At 44.2% G+C, this 17140-nt stretch overlaps 2 protein-coding genes across 5 annotated transcripts; one reads left to right on the forward strand and one right to left on the reverse strand.

Annotated features, from left to right (window-relative positions):
- Positions 1-11869: 11869 nt before the first annotated feature.
- Positions 11870-16613, forward strand: LOC112894375 (uncharacterized protein C227.17c-like). 4 transcript variants are annotated; one of them, XM_025962066.1, is made up of 2 exons: positions 11870-11907; positions 15999-16613. In XM_025962066.1, exon 2 carries the CDS (start codon positions 16007-16009, stop codon positions 16379-16381), a length of 375 nt encoding a protein of 124 aa, XP_025817851.1. In that variant the 5' UTR covers positions 11870-11907; positions 15999-16006; the 3' UTR covers positions 16382-16613. The 4 variants fall into 4 exon arrangements, with proteins under 4 accessions (XP_025817851.1, XP_025817848.1, XP_025817849.1 ...); XM_025962063.1 differs by having other exon boundaries at positions 11891-11907; positions 15967-16613; XM_025962064.1 differs by lacking the exon at positions 11870-11907 and adding an exon at positions 14416-14564 and having other exon boundaries at positions 15967-16613.
- Positions 13610-14270, reverse strand: LOC112894376 (uncharacterized protein C227.17c-like). Its single transcript, XM_025962067.1, has one exon. It carries the CDS (start codon positions 14240-14242, stop codon positions 13838-13840), a length of 405 nt encoding a protein of 134 aa, XP_025817852.1. The 5' UTR covers positions 14243-14270; the 3' UTR covers positions 13610-13837.
- Positions 16614-17140: the final 527 nt, after the last annotated feature.

The following is a 17140-nucleotide window of genomic DNA, read 5'->3' on the forward strand; positions in this document are numbered from 1 at the left end:
ATGACAACCGCAAGCGGGCCGCGACAAGATCCACGATCCTAGGAGGCGGCGGTACATGATCGCCCCCCTTTCCCTGCCTGGATTTTTGTTCGCTTCCCAGCCCGCGCCTTGTCTCTACCAGCTTGGAGCTTACCGGATTCCTGCCCCAATCATGGCGGGCTTGCCCCGCGCTGCGGCGGCTGTGTCTTCACCCTTGACTGTTGCTGCAAGCGGCAGCGGCGCGAGGTGCGGCTGGGATGAAGGGGATGGGGTTGTGGGGTTACGGATTTCCGCGGAAGTTAGGGCAAAATTTGCGCCGATTGAATTGATTGTGCCCCCATCGAAGAACGCACAGTAGGATTACGGGCTTGATGCAACGCGTCGTTCCGCCAATGTACACTGCACAGTGCACACTGAGTTTTGCTGATCACACGGAGAAACTGAATGTTGTACACCCGTTGCTTATCCAGTCCATTGTGGTGTTGCCCACCATGGATTTTATAAATTTGGTTAAAACTGTAGACTAATGGTAAATACTACATTTTATTTGCTTTCGCTGCGCAGGTGCTTATGAATGATCTGATTTTTTGATTATTTTTGGAGCAGTTACCAATGATCTGATCCGTTGTAACTAAGACTGTAGTAAGTCATCTTAAAAAGGTATGTAACATTAATCCATTTTCAGAACTCTGTTCTCACTACATTGCCTTCATGCACTAGCACTATTCATCATCGCATAATCGCCTCTGTTGCTCTTGGACAATGTGATAAAAGTATTAGTTGCTCGCAATGCATTCTATTCCTGCTATCCAAGTGCTGCATTTATCTGCAAAACTGCAGGCTCCGGATTGTTAGCAAACACATGCACTGACCAAAAGGAATTGACTTACAAATTTGAGGAGGCCTTGTTCAATTTAGTTTGTAGCAAGGTCGCAAAATTCTCCTAAAAAACAAGTTAATGACATGCACAAAAACTTAAGCCAGATACTTGTGGCAGAAGATATTGGATAGATTACGTGGAAGGAAGTCCAGGTGATAAGATCCAGCATGACTGGCAGTAGACAGAGGATGGGAGCAGGGAAGGGAAATAATATTTGGGTGGTACCTGTGGATTCGAGAGCGTGCTATGTTGCTTGGAGATAGGATCATGTGCCAAAGTGGCAGGGGATGAAAAATCAGAAAAAAAATATTTTGTGTGTTGGGTGGGGGTGGGGGGGGGGGGGGGGGATGGCGGCAGGGTTATGTCCTTGTCAGTGATGTGCCTAAAGATTAAACCACTCTCAATAGCCGATGAACTAATGGTTTCTATTTGTTACCAATGAGATGCCTTTTTTAATTCTGGCACATATGCGTAGACCCTCCATGTCTTGTCCATGTGAAGTTGTGGATCATTCCAGATCATGTCTTAGTAGTTAGAGATTTTACTGTTAAGTGCTCTAGGACTTGTTTAGATGCACCCCAAATTGCAAATGTTATAAATCGGAGTACTGTAGCGCTTTCGTTTGTATTTGACAAATTTTATCTAATTATGGACTAACTAGGCTTAAAAGATTCGTCTTGTGATGTACAATTAAACTGTGCAATTAGTTATTTTTTTAACATACATTTACTGCTCCATGCATGTATCCTAAAATTGAAGACGCCGACCATACTACATTCTGATTTTGACAACATGAATAATCATAAAGCTGCAGTCTGACAAATACAAATTTGCACTGCATTGAGCCGCTGGCAGCTGTTATTTTCAACCCAAGAAGTTTCAAACTCGACATCTATTGAGGTTGCTGTGTTACTGGACTGTATTCAATCATACTTTTACTCTTTTATGTTACTAGTATAAAACTAAACTGGTTCTTGACTCACCAAAATCGATCCTTTGGCTGCAGGGGCAATTCAATTTGTTAATAGTTGGAGGAAGCTTGTTTTCCAGTGATTTATTGGGATAGTGCTGTTCAAAGTTGGGTACCTACTATCCTGCAACCAGAGCTGTAACACCCCCTAAGGGCCTGTTTAGTTCGGCAGGCGTAAAGGCAAAATTTTTTTTCAAAGGAATCTTACCAATTTGAAGTACTAAATAAAATCTATTTACAAAAATTTTTGCATGGATGGGTTGTAAATCGCGAGACGAATCTAATGATGCTAATTAATCCATAATTAAGCAATAATTAGCGGATGGTTACTGTAGCATCACTGTTACAAATCGTGGATTAAGTAGGCTCATTAGATTCGTCTCGCGATTTACAGCCCATCCATGCAAAAAGTTTTGTAAATAGATTTCATTTAGTACTTCAAATTAGCAAGATTCTTTTAAAAATTTTGCGTTTACGGTTTTTTTCGTTTACGGGGCGGAAACTAGACAGGGCCTAAATCACAATTGCATTCAGATACAGTACATATAAGCAAGGATGAATGCAAACCGGTCGACTCAGGCTCCAAACTATAAATATGCTCATTTCTGAATCGAATGCATACTGCTATCCTGCATACGGTCCTCCCTCCTGCCCCATATCTTGCACAGTTAGTCCAAGAGGCATTGATTGCCAGTCTTGTTTACCTGTTCTTAATTAAGTGCGGTTATTTACCAATTATTTTTCTTAGGAAAGCAGTGGCATATTGATCAGTTGGTATCAGTCTTCAGAGACATATCTGCTCCATTTACCTTCTGTGTACTCCATATATGGACTGTTCTTCCTCTTAAATGGCTTCTTTGTTCCATAGCCTATTCATGTCAGACTACAGGGAGTAGAGTTTTGTTCTGATAGCTTTTCACATCCTGTTCATGTCAGACAAGGTGATAATTCCCTTATGCTGGTGGAACCTCCCATAATGAGGATTGGAGAAATGAGCTGTGCGGTAATTAAGTTGCTCATCATTTTTAATTGGCCTTCTGTGCCAGACTACCAGCCACCATTCCCTGTTATACATGTGGTGTTACAATTAAAGAAGAGAGGAGCAGAATCACGTGAAGGACATGTGATTGCTTGGATTCTTAGATGAACGGCACGATAATCGTGCCTGCTCTTGCATATGATACAACAGGTATGAATCACATATTCCCATGTTGGTATGTTTCTTTGTGACCTGTGACAAGTTATACGCCAATCAATTTGGAAAGCTACAGGTTAATCAACTTTTTAGTTCTATAAAAAATGAATTATGTGTTTTACAACTAAACTGTAACATGTAAATTAGAATCATTGTTTCTTAGAAATTATTAATTAATTCTATACTTTTCTCCTTTTTATCTTCACTGAATATGTCAACCTTGAATGTCAGGCAGGATCTATGCTTAGAAGCTAGGGTATCAGATATTAACAAATTAAGACAAGTTATTATTGTGATTTGGACTGAACCCATAAAAAAAAAAACTCACTGTAGTTTCACATACAGTGAGAATTGTGCAGGCGTGCATCTCATGATATATCATGGTTAGGTGTAGCATAATAAAACAGTGTAAACGTTTAGTCACACTGATGCTTAAAAAAATGTTTGAATGTTTTAAGAAATAAAGTGTTCAGTCTATCAAATATTTTTATTAGTATACTGAGAAAAGTATATGTTAGCATTAATTATAAATTCACAATACAATCTGTTGATTATCATCTGTGATATGCTTACATTGTGCATAAATATGAAAGATCCTGAAAAATATGACTCAAATCACGACTGGACAACTTTGGTTCGTTTTAAGGGGACTACAAAATGAGCCTACAGGGTTCCGTGTGACATAACTGAGTTTCTGTTTTAATATTCATAAAACTGGTTACTTAAAACTTGGCAAAACATTTCGCCACATTTTTGCCTTACATGCAAAAGGGTGTTATCTTGATTGTTAGAGTGTAGTTCAGCTGCTGTCTACTGCTCCCCGACAGATTGGCATAATTCAAGGACGCCAAGGGCCACAACGGTTTTGGCATAGGCAGATAGGCTTACTGCTCCAAGGTAATCAAACTAAACAGAAAGCAAACATGCTACTTGATGAGTGATTAGAATAGCACAATGGTCATGGATCTTAGGTCTCGTTTGGTTCGACTTTTTCCTGGAGCGTTTGCGTTTTGAACGTGGAACCTGAACCAAAGGTCCCCAACGCGCAACCCGCTTTTTCCAACGCGGCAGCGTTCTCGCGTACAACTCCCGCAGCCGCCTACTCCCACCGCGTTTGGCCTAAGGGTGCGTTTGGTTCGGCTGTGAGCTGTGAAAAAGCTGCTGTGGAAAAACTGCTGTGAAAAAGCTGCTGTGAGAAAGCTGCTGTGAAAAAGCTGAACGCCGTTTGGTTCAATCTGCTGTGAAACTGTGAATTGCTGTAAAATATCCGTAATGCCCCTGAGATCCTGATATGTTGTATATATGTAAAATAAGCGTAATGATGTAAACTTTGCATTGGCGACATGTTTTCATGAAATTATATTACATATATAAATAAGTGCATTGTTAATTTTAAAAGAGTTGTGAGCTACATAGCAATCTCATATTCCTCTTGCATTTTCTATCGAAGCAGCTATCCTATCACGAATTGTGGTCATAGTAACTTAATTCTCTCCCTCTATCTCACGACCATCATCTTGAGTTTGTTCCTCAACATTTGATGCTCCTGGCATATACTCCTCATCTGCGTCACACCTCTCAAACTCCTTATCACGCAACTGACTATCACGAATGAAATTGTGTAGCGCAAAACACACTATAATGATCTCTTTCTGCCGGTCAGCTGAGAAACTCGGCATAGCTTTCAATATGCGCCATTTTTGCTTGAGAACTCCAAATGCTCGCTCAATGACATTGCGGAGAGAGGAGTGCAAAAAGTTGAATAACTCATGCTTTTCTTGCGGTGGACGTCCACGACGATGACGAAATTCTGGTATATGGTACGTAGTCCCCTTAAAAGGTGCAAGGTATCCAGTTCGATTTGGATAACCAGAGTCAACAAGATAGTATTTATCTGAAAATAAAAAATAAGTTAGCATTGTACAAAATGATGATGAAAGTGTATAAGGGACAATTTACCTTTAGGAGGTACAGGAAATGAAGGAAAGTTTGCCAATGCATGGTTAAGGATCCGTGTATCATGGGCGGAACCCGCCCATCCACCAACCACAAATGTGAACCTCATATCAAAGTCGCATATGGCAAGTACATTTTATGATGTATATCCATGACGACAAGTGTAGTTAATTACCTCATCAACCGGAACAATAACCGGAATATGTGATCCATCTATTGCACCAATAGCACCCTTGAAATGAGGCCAGAAACGAGGTTCTTTTAACTTCTCATGTTCATTGCTAAATGTTGGATCCTTCGGTGCGATGTTGTGTTTTGCTAGTTTAAGTAAACACTTCAATACCTCCTTAAATTTCATATGAACTGTCCATGTTGACCGGACAAAACGGTTTTCAGCTTGGGAAAATGACTGAGGCCCTCCAACAATCCATAAGAACATTGCTAATGATTCCATTGATGTAACATTTCTAGAGGATTTCAAACCATATGAAGACACCAATAAATCATGAAGAGCCATAAAAACCTCTGTACTCATCCGAAACATCTTGTAAAAGTATCTTGGACACTTGAAGCACTTCATGACCCAATTATAACCAGATTCCGGATCTTCCTTTGCTCTATATTCAGCTTTATTAGCATATCGGTCATTGTAAAGAGCAGCCAGATTTCCAAGAAGCGCAGCATGTTGAGATAACTCATTTAGTGAAAGAAGAGACTGCTGCCCTTTTCTAGCCAGCTCTTCCATATTCGCATCCATCTACATAAAGGAAGTAAATTGTTCAAAAAATACAAGAAAAAAATATTAAACATACACGGAAAAAATAGTTCCACCATACACTACAAATCTGGTTCCAACATACATAACAAAAACTGGTTCCAAGTTAAAAAACAACACTGGTTCCAACATACAAGACAATTGTTCGAACATACGAGAACGTAAGCAAATAAAAAGTTCAAACACAAGAGAAATTGATCTATGTGCCCTTCTTTAACTCGTGCTCCCTCTCAACCAAATCAAGCCTTCCTTCGTTTGTTTCAAGCGCACCAAAAAACTCTCTAAACTCAGGCTTCATGAGGCATAAGTGAGCAGTGTGCATCAAAGCAGTTTTTTCCTGAATCCCACAATCTTTCACCATTCTCATGCATTCTGCAAAAGTTGGAACACGGCTGGATTGCGGAGGAGCCGATGATGCTTCAAGACTTGACCCAATTTTATCAGCTGCACTTTCAATCCTCATGCATGTATTCCTGTACATCCGGAAAAATGGACTCTTCTCCTCCTTCTCTTCAATCTGACTAGACAATTGTTTGTGCTTCTTTTCTGCTGGTTTTGGTTTCTCAATGGGAGTAATCTCCACTGGTTCCTCATCACTCGAGTCACTTGAAGGAATATCTCCCGGACATGATGCGGAAGCACCGGTGACATGCACCTTCTCAAACAGCAGATGTAAATCATCAAGGTACTTCAGCCCCCTCTTTCGAAACTTGATATGGACACACTTGATACCTCTCACTGGGTTGTTGCATCACTGTAAAATAAATTTAGCAAGGTTAGGAACGACATATAACAAAGGCAAATAGAATTCCCTTCAAAAAAACATAACGTAACTCACCGCAAGATGTTCATCCCACCACGTGCTAGAGCACTCAACAGTTTGATTCGCATCATCCCATCCAAGCCCAGTGGCAGCATTTTTCAGTTCCATGAACACGGTGTAATCTTTTTTCATGTTGTCTAATTTATTCTTCAATTATGACCTCACTAGTTTCAACCCGGCTCTTGCAAAAAGTTTATCCTCAAGGTTCTTCCAACCAGTTCTAGTGAAACAACCATTTGGTCTATTCCCAAGAATAAGCTTGTAACATCCCAGTTTTCATCACTATTGAAAGAAATGCAAAGTAAGGGTGTTTGCGTAATTTTATAAAAGTACAAGTCCTTTTATGCAAATATTGATTTACAAAAAGTAACTTTTAAATTTACTCAGGACTAAAGTGTAAAAATACGAGTCATAATGACATGTCTATCCAACATTTATGACGAGTCTATCCCGTCATAATGACATGTCTATCCAACATTTATGACGAGTCTATCCCGTCATCATGACGTGTCATAAATGCTTGCATTTAGGTCCTGAATTTTATAAAGTTTTACTCTTTAGGACAAAAGCAATTCAAATCCGACTTTTGTTCCAAAAATTCATGTGTAAAAACATAAGTTCTGAGTTTTTGAATTTGAGCCCTAAAGCAATGTTGTAGAGTTCGAAAAACTCTTCAACTTTCGTTTTGGGCATTTCTTCATTTGAGTTTTGGATTGATGGGAAATTTCGCCTTACAGATGAGCCCCTGCAGTTTTCTGAAATTGCGCATAAGTCCTTGGGAAATTCGATTTCCCTTTCTCCTCTGTTTTCCTTCTCCGATGCTTTCTTTATCTTCACTAGCAACACCATCCCCCTTGATCTATAAATAGGACCCCCCTCCTTTCTTTTGCCATCCACCCATGAGCAAGTCAGATAAGTTGTGGTAAGCTTAGTGTTGGACTAGCCACTTAAAGTTGTGCGTTCCTTCGTGACTTTGTCGCTCCAATAAGGTACGTGTTAGTCTCCTGGTTAAGCTTGAGTACTTAGTATATAGGTTGTGATTCATCTGTTGGTAGGCTCCACCTCGCCATAAATCAGGGTCGTCGCACACAGCGCCGGCCGAGATATTTTTCCGCCGCGCGAACCGCCTCACCTCATTTAAAAAGGAAGCCGACGCACCTCCCTGCCGTCCCCACCCACGCTCGCTTTCGCTCGTGCACGCGCGACACACCGGCCCCACGACGGGACCGCGCACTGCCGCCGGCACCGCGCCGTGCCGCCCACCTCCGCGTCCCCACCTCGCCCACGCCGCTGCAGCGTCCTCGCCGGCTTTGCCGCCTCGACGCTCGCGTCTTCAGTGCTGCCACTGTGGGAGCTGTCGGCGAGCTGCCGCAGCCCACGCCGTCGCCCGTCCCTGTGCGACGCCGCTGCCTCTCCCCGCCTATAAAAGGAGCGAGGCCGTGATGAGCTCCATCATCAGCCCAAGCACACCGAGCCGTTTCACTTCACTAGCTAAACCACTTCTCCCGAGCCCAGTTCACTCACGAGACGAAGCTCCAACAGTTGATCCTCTCCTCAAATCATGTACTATCTATTTCCCCTATTTTCATCTCCATTTGAGCTTATTTTAAAGCTTGCTTGTGTTTGTTGCCGGTTGTGCCATTTCCGCCCGTAGATCACGGAGTGACCGAGGAGGAGCCGTCCAAGGAGTACGAAGGCCAGTACAGCGGGCCGGAGCCAGAAGACCCGTACCACGAGCAGGAAGCCGCCGCCGCCGACGCGTACGTAAGCGAAGGCAAGTTTCATTGACCCCTACGTGAGCGGTTGCATCCATGTGAGGACGTCTAGTTGTAGTCCTGGTTTAGGATCGATTACATATACCGATGCTTGAGTGATTGAGTGTGCTCATACATGCATGTGAGTAGTTATGCATATCCAGAGTTGAGACTAGGATATGAAGGGATTTGGTTGAGGCTAGGGCAGCTGGGTATGTTGGAGCCGGCGCTACCGTGGTGGTAGACTGGCAGGTGAGTGCTACCGTGGAGGTAGGCTCGAGTTGACATGTTGAGGAATGGTTGCTGCCCTGGTGAACCATAAGGACCGAGTTGTTTTGACATCTCACCTAGGTTACTTTAGTACGACCACAGGTTCCGTTATGGGCCGGACTTAGCCTAATCCCACTGGTTAGCCTGGCGGTCGCAGGGATGGTTCACGGGTATAGACCATTGGGGTCAGGACCCGAGGGTTGTGCGGCCGGGCTGGGGCGTGACCACGGCTGGGTGTCGGCTATGTCGGTTGTCCGTTCGGGCAGTCGAGCTTGTGGGTACAGTGTACGACCTCTGCAGAGTGTAGAATCCATTCGAATGGTCCGTGTCCACGGGATGGACAGGCTAAGGTGTGGTCCTGACAACTAGTGAGCTACCTACTGTGGGTTGTGTCGGGAAGAGTTGCATACTATAAGTTGCATCACTAATGGTTTGTGCTTAATGTGCATCGTGCATGTCATTCCCCTCCCGTAGGGTGAGGTGGAACTTACTGAGTACTTTTGTACTCACCCGTTTATGACTTGTTGCAGAGGATCCTGATTTCGTGCCTGAGGAAGGCGAGTAGTTCGTGCCCTATACCCAAGTCTGGAGTGGTGCCGTTGTGGTAGAAGCCCCCATGTCCGATGAAGAGTTTACCCTTGCGTTTATCATCGCAACTATTGTATTTCTAGTTTATATTATTATTGTAATCGAACGTATTAAATAAGGCTATGTATGACTGTGGCACCACTTGTGTAATGTATTTTCACCAGGGACTGTTTTCTGGTGTTTAAATACATGTTTAGCTCCGGTTGTTTAGGCCGGGGCGTTTCAAAGCTCCTCCTTGCAGATACCAATGAAGTGCTTCAAAGTGGCATTATCCCACACCGCCTTTTCACCCATCACTAATGTGAGGATCGAAATCAACTGTTTTTTCATTCACAAGCAATCGATGTATTAATCCAAATGTATTTAAAAAGCAATGAATTATCACCCAAAAAAGGAAGCAAAACCAGAAACGGATATGCATACAAATTCATCGTTTCCCTTGAGATCAAATTCAGCATATAGTAAACAGAAAGCACACAAACAGGAAGCAAAACCAGAAACGGATATGCATACAACCAGGCATCCCTAACAAGTAACAACTACCAACAGGTCATAAAACGTAAAACTGTTCGGGACAGTGTGTACTTGTCCAGGCAATTCCACAGAGGACGCCATGCGCAATCTTATGATTGAGGCCGAGGAGAACCTCAACAAACCTACTGTCACTATCAAGGCAAAACAATGGATAACAGAGGAGTCAAGTACCGCAATGTGCAACTGACTAGCCAGTCTGCATAGATAAAATTTGTGAAGTTCTGTTTTATGCTAGGATCCGGCTTCTTGTTAAATGTTGAGAATATGGAGTCTACATAACCGTCCTGGAATTCTACTCTTTGAAAAAAAAGATAGAAAATTATGAGAATCTTATATGTTCTACGGATCTGATCCCAACAAGTGCACATTGCAACAGAAAGGCAGACATGGCCAAAAATGACAAGTAATTCTCTGATTTGTTGATTTAAGGACAAATATTATGGTACCCGATGAATATCACGGATACTGCACGTGTGTACTTCACCAACATTTTTGCGACTTCGTCTTTCAAGAAAAATAATTTTTTGAGGCTTGAATGCATGCACCTTGTGGTGAGCCATGAACTCCCGTTTATTCAACAACAGATGGTTGAGCATGGATAGAGCAGGACTCTAAGAAGAGTCAAGAGATGCCCAGTCAGCTCCAGCTAATATAGAAACACCTCTGTTTCGAACGAGAAACAGCCCGCACTCTCAATCTTATACAAATAGTGCCGCACTCGTAAAAGAATGAGAAAAGCAAACAAAATAGTTCAACAGCAGATGCTACCTAAAGCAAAAGGTCAGGCTCACAATCTACTCACGACAAAGCACTCATTAGGCTATCAACTTGCGTCGACTGACACAAACAACACGTCTTGTGCGTCTCTAAACCAAATTACTACTACTTTATTATGCGATCACACACACTCACTGCCAGAGGCACCGGCGATCATAACATTCTAACATCATCTGTATGTTCAGTTCAGATAGATACATGTAGCTGTCGATTGTCCTCGTAAAAAAAAAAGATGTTGCTGTCAACCGCTGTCTAGTTCAGCTTCGTGTGAAACCCGTTTCGAGATATCATTTTTCACAACAAGAGAGGCTTCAAGTTTCATTTTTTAAAAAAACAACAAACAGAAAACAGAGGCTTATGGATGTACAATAAGCACCTAGCTATAGAAGTATATTATACCCATTAAAAAAAGATGAAAGAAGTATCTGAACAAAATTTCTGTCCTACTAATCTGTCACATATAAGCAGTAAGTCCACATACTAATATTACTCCTCAGTAAACCTAATATAGAATACTGTAGATTGGTAGTAGCATTCCAAAATGGTGCACAGCATTTCACTGTAATATCACATCAAAGCAACTACTAAGGAAAAGAAACCAAAATGGTGCACAGGGGGGAATGGAGAGAGAGCAAGCGGATCTTACATTTGCTGATGCGGGCGCCGGGGGGCGGAGGCGCCGCCGGTCGGGGGCGCCGCCGTCGGGGGTCGGGGGCGCGGGCGCCGGGGGTCGGGGGCGCGGGCGGTCGGGGGTCGGGGGCGCGGGCGGTCGGGGGCGGGGGCGCGGGCGCCGGAGTTGGGAGCGCACCGGCGAACCCTAGGTGGAGGCGGCGTCCGGCGTCGATAGGGGAGCCCGGGCGAAGGGAGTCGCGGAAATAGAGAGACGAACCGGTACCCAACTTGGCGGTGGCACTCGCTGTAATTTTGGGCCAACCGCCGAAAAAAGCTGGGAGTAGGCGGCTGCGGGAGTTGCACGCGAGAACGCTGCCGCGTTGGAAAAAGCCGGTCGCGCGTTGGGGAAGTTTGGTTCAGATCCACGTTCAAAATGATAACCTCCAGGAAAAAGTCGAACCAAACGAGGCCTAAAATTACAGCGACTGCCACCGCCGGGTACCGGTTCGGCCGCTCCTCTCTATTTCCGCGATTCCCTTCGCCCGCGCTTCCCCTATCCACGCCGGACGCCGCCTCCACCTAGGGTTCGCCGGTGCGCTCCCAACTCCGGCGGCCGCGCCCCCGCCCCCGACCGCCCGCGCCCCCGACCCCCGACCGCCCGCGTCCCCGACCCCCGACCGGCCGCGCCCCCGCCCCCCGGCGCCCGCGCCCCCGACCGCCCGCGCCCCCGACCCCTGACCGGCGGCGCCCCCGACCGCCCGCGCCCCCGCCCCCCGGCGCCCGCATCAGCAAATGTAAGATCCGCTTGCTCTCTCTCCATTCCCCCCTGTGCACCATTTTGGTTTCTTTTCCTTAGTAGTTGCTTTGATGTGATATTACAGTGAAATGCTGTGCACCATTTTGGAATGCTACTACCAATCTACAGTATTCTATATTAGGTTTACTGAGGAGTAATATTAGTATGTGGACTTACTGCTTATATGTGACAGATTAGTAGGACAGAAATTTTGTTCAGATACTTCTTTCATCTTTTTTTAATGGGTATAATATACTTCTATAGCTAGGTGCTTATTGTACATCCATAAGCCTCTGTTTTCTGTTTGTTGTTTTTTTAAAAAATGAAACTTGAAGCCTCTCTTGTTGTGAAAAATGATATCTCGAAACGGGTTTCACACGAAGCTGAACTAGACAGCGGTTGACAGCAACATCTTTTTTTTTTACGAGGACAATCGACAGCTACATGTATCTATCTGAACTGAACATACAGATGATGTTAGAATGTTATGATCGCCGGTGCCTCTGGCAGTGAGTGTGTGTGATCGCATAATAAAGTAGTAGTAATTTGGTTTAGAGACGCACAAGACGTGTTGTTTGTGTCAGTCGACGCAAGTTGATAGCCTAATGAGTGCTTTGTCGTGAGTAGATTGTGAGCCTGACCTTTTGCTTTAGGTAGCATCTGCTGTTGAACTATTTTGTTTGCTTTTCTCATTCTTTTACGAGTGCGGCACTATTTGTATAAGATTGAGAGTGCGGGCTGTTTCTCGTTCGAAACAGAGGTGTTTCTATATTAGCTGGAGCTGACTGGGCATCTCTTGACTCTTCTTAGAGTCCTGCTCTATCCATGCTCAACCATCTGTTGTTGAATAAACGGGAGTTCATGGCTCACCACAAGGTGCATGCATTCAAGCCTCAAAAGATTATTTTTCTTGAAAGACGAAGTCGCAAAAATGTTGGTGAAGTACACACGTGCAGTATCCGTGATATTCATCGGGTACCATAATATTTGTCCTTAAATCAACAAATCAGAGAATTACTTGTCATTTTTGGCCATGCCTGCCTTTCTGTTGCAATGTGCACTTGTTGGGATCAGATGCGTAAGGCCTCTCACTTCCGGCGGACATGATCTCGACGGGGAAGTGGATTACCGATGGATTCAGCGGGTCGGCCGCTCGCTTCTGTTCAAACTTTCTTTTTTCTTTTTTGAGGGATGTTCAAACTTTCAGTTGAGGAGAATTTCTGTGGCCTGCCTTTCCTGGAATTTTTTTTATAAGAGCCTTTCCTGGAATTGGCCGTCTTCAGCAGTCAGCTGTTTCAGCATTACAGAACAGAGCTTCAAGGCCGTACAAGCAATTCAGCAGAGATCGCAATGGGCACTAAAAATGGTTTTGCTTTTGCTTGCTTAAGAACACACAATCGGCAAACTTCGACTACATCCTCTTCAGAACAGCGGCACAGAGCTGCTTTGGTTTGACCCAAAACACCATGGAAAACAATAAGCAAAGGGCCAGTAATGCATTCCTCTAGGCTTCACTGAGCAACTATTTTACCAGATTCAACATCATTTTGCCCTGCGACCATATGACTGACACGCTGCAACATTAGTTTTTTGCTCTGACTCCAGAGACGACTCAGATTCACATATCATTCATGATTCCAGTACTTCGGTTCCATAACTTTACCACCGAATTTGATCATGACAGTAAAAAGTATTACATATTCACAATGGAAACGCCTCTACATAAGCAGCTTTATTGAGTTTTTTTTATCCGAATCCAATAAGAATGCAAGTCCCACTTATTTCAGAATTCATCAGAGTACTTTTATCTAACTCGATGATTCCACTTCATAGGTGCGCAAATTACAATCAGATTTCAACAGAACTCATCGCTAATATCAAAATGCGACATAAACACAAACAGAACACTTGCAGAAACCCCTCAACTCTCAAGATTTATCAGACTTGGGACGAGGCTGCGCAGCACCTGGCAGTGGCGGTGACATCATCACAAAATGCTTATACATCCTCCACCAGTGGTCTGACGCTTCATCGACTGTCCGGAAGGTCCAGATGTGTGGCTTGGCCTTCTCCCGTGCGATGAGGATCTCCTCCACCTCTGCCGCCCGCTTCGTCTTGAGAGTGAGGCAATCCACGAGGTCACCCCACTTGCCGAAGCAGTTGTCAAACTCCCCATACCGGTAGTAGCTCTGCATTTGGTGGAATGGCGAGTAGCAGAACCACAGAGCATCAAAGCACTTTATGCAGTCCAGACGCGGCGGTGGTGGGCCACTGGTCGTCTCTGGCTTCTCTTTCATATCCATAATCTTTGCTGCATATAGGAATAAACACATCGCCGCCACCTGACTCCGCACAAACCAACAGAGGACAATCGCGCTGCATCCATCGGCTTCCAAAGGTAAGTCGAGCCGTCCCTCCCTGGATTACGTTCCCTGGCGATATTTCCTCCCACAATGAGCACTTGAGCCGCCGCCGCCTCTCCTTTCCACGCGCCGCCGTCGCTTATCCCCAGATCGACGCAGCGCCGCCGGGTGTCGGCTCGCCGTTCCTCCCCAGATCGCCGCCGTCGCTTCTCCCCATATCGACGCCGTCACTGCCTCTCCTCCTCGGATCAACGCGCCGCCGGTGCCTGGCACTGCCTCCCCTTCTCTTCTGGTGTGTCCATTCTCCTCCTCCAAATCCCAATCAATCCATCGATCCTTCTTAGTAGTTAGTAAGCTAGTCAGTTGCCATTGCCATGCGTACATCTTGAATGCTTTTTGTTCGTTTTTCTAGTTAGGAATGGCATCGGCCGGTTCAAGTTCAACCCAAGTCTGAGCTCTGAGGAAAAAGTTATCTTATTGCTGTCTTTTATTTAAATTAGAACCTTGGCTTGTAATAACTTTGGTTGATCTCCTGTACGCTATACTGCTGTAGTGCTCTGTTGCCGTGTGGTTGATTGGTTGCTTGGATTCGAGTTTAGACGTTAGAACCATGTTTTACTTTGCTTTATGTGCTGATGATTGCTATTTTAGTTGCCTAGTTCATATAGGTATGTATGTATATAACGTATCGCAGTGTCGCTATTTTGGAAAAAAGACGAATCGCCGTGTTCGACCCGTGTGTCGGAATCGGTGTAACTTAGATCCCAGTAGCAAGCCGCTCGAGGCACTTGTCACTTACCCAATCCGGACCGGGATAGGCGGTCGTGAGCCTGTGACCACGAGACCGCTGGACCGCTCCTTGGAACCTGATGTCTGGAGACTGTGAGGATGCTCTATTGTAATTTCTGGTTTCTTGAAGAGTAAAATAATGCCTGCTTCTGAACTCTTTACGAAAAGAACTTCTGATTCTGAATGACTGAATCCTCAAATTGATTAATGTACAACTAGATGAAAGTGGCATTTCTGCGTACAACTGATTCGACAATGCTGAATTGTTGTATTGCTGTTGTATTACTGAGGAGCATTTGGTGTTGGCACACAAGCCCTGGTTGCAAAGCTCTCAGCTTCCGAGCAATCGAGGCTGAGTGTTTCTGCTCAGTAGTCATTCCCTTTCCCTTATTCATAAATTCATTGGGTGTAAACATTTGAAATGCTTTCTGAATTTGGTGCTAATGTTCATTGCTTTTCTTTGGTGATGGCTTCAGTTAGCAAACACCTCTTTTGTTCAGAATGTTATTGCTTCACCTTTTTGCTTGCAAAACGAAAAATCACTTAGCTTTGTTTAGAGTGGTATTGGTTTACCTGTTTGTTTGCCAAATGATTCAGTGTTGAATTACTTTATGTTTGCAGTCTCAAATCAAATTCATATTTCTGATGCCCCAGTTTATTTTGATATGACAACAAATAGATTGCATTTTTCTTTCCTTTTCTACTTCACTCACTTGACATTGCAGTTAGCTCATTAGATGGATTAGCACTTGAAAGATAGTGAATTAGAGTCTCTGTTGTGCTTCTTTCTATAGCATTTTCAGCTCCGTACATGGCTGTCTGGCCTTTGCATTCTTGATGCCCGGCAAAACTTTTGAGCAATTTGTGATCATACACACATTCACTATCAGTAACCAAATGTGCAGGAGTCTTACAACTGTTGGATTCCTATATGCAGCAAAGATTATGGATATGAAAGAGAAGCCAGAGACGACCAGTGGCCCACCACCGCCGCGTCTGGACTGCATAAAGTGCTTTGATGCTCTGTGGTTCTGCTACTCGCCATTCCACCAAATGCAGAGCTACTACCGGTACGGGGAGTTTGACAACTGCTTCGGCAAGTGGGGTGACCTCGTGGATTGCCTCACTCTCAAGACGAAGCGGGCGGCAGAGGTGGAGGAGATCCTCATCGCACGGGAGAAGGCCAAGCCACACATCTGGACCTTCCGGACAGTCGATGAAGCGTCAGACCACTGGTGGAGGATGTATAAGCATTTTGTGATGATGTCACCGCCACTGCCAGGTGCTGCGCAGCCTCGTCCCAAGTCTGATAAATCTTGAGAGTTGAGGGGTTTCTGCAAGTGTTCTGTTTGTGTTTATGTCGCATTTTGATATTAGCGATGAGTTCTGTTGAAATCTGATTGTAATTTGCGCACCTATGAAGTGGAATCATCGAGTTAGATAAAAGTACTATGATGAATTCTGAAATAAGTGGGACTTGCATTCTTATTGGATTCGGATAAAAAAAAAACTCAATAAAGCTGCTTATGTAGAGGCGTTTCCATTGTGAATATGTAATACTTTTTACTGTCGTGATCAAATTCGGTGGTAAAGTTATGGAACCGAAGTACTGGAATCATGAATGATATGTGAATCTGAGTCGTCTCTGGAGTCAGAGCAAAAAACTAATGTTGCAGCGTGTCAGTCATAAGGTCGCAGGGCAAAATGATGTTGAATCTGGTAAAATAGTTGCTCAGTGAAGCCTAGAGGAATGCATTACTGGCCCTTTGCTTATTGTTTTCCATGGTGTTTTGGGTCAAACCAAAGCAGCTCTGTGCCGCTGTTCTGAAGAGGATGTAGTCGAAGTTTGCTGATTGTGTGTTCTTAAGCAAGCAAAAGCAAAACCATTTTTAGTGCCCATTGCGATCTCTGCTGAATTGCTTGTACGGCCTTGAAGCTCTGTTCTGTAATGCTGAAACAGCTGACTGCTGAAGACGGCCAATTCCAGGAAAGGCTCTTATAAAAAAAATTCCAGGAAAGGCATGCCACAGAAATTCTCCTCAACTGAAAGTTTGAACATCCCTCAAAAAAGAAAAAAGA

The sequence above is a fragment of the Panicum hallii genome, chromosome 5 (assembly GCF_002211085.1).
Source record: "Panicum hallii strain FIL2 chromosome 5, PHallii_v3.1, whole genome shotgun sequence".
NCBI classification, from domain to species: domain Eukaryota; kingdom Viridiplantae; phylum Streptophyta; class Magnoliopsida; order Poales; family Poaceae; genus Panicum; species Panicum hallii.

Bases quoted from the DNA above. Each gene is read 5' to 3' on its own strand.
- LOC112894376 (XM_025962067.1), bottom strand. From the start codon at position 14,242: ATGTGTTTATTCCTATATGCAGCAAAGATTATGGATATGAAAGAGAAG.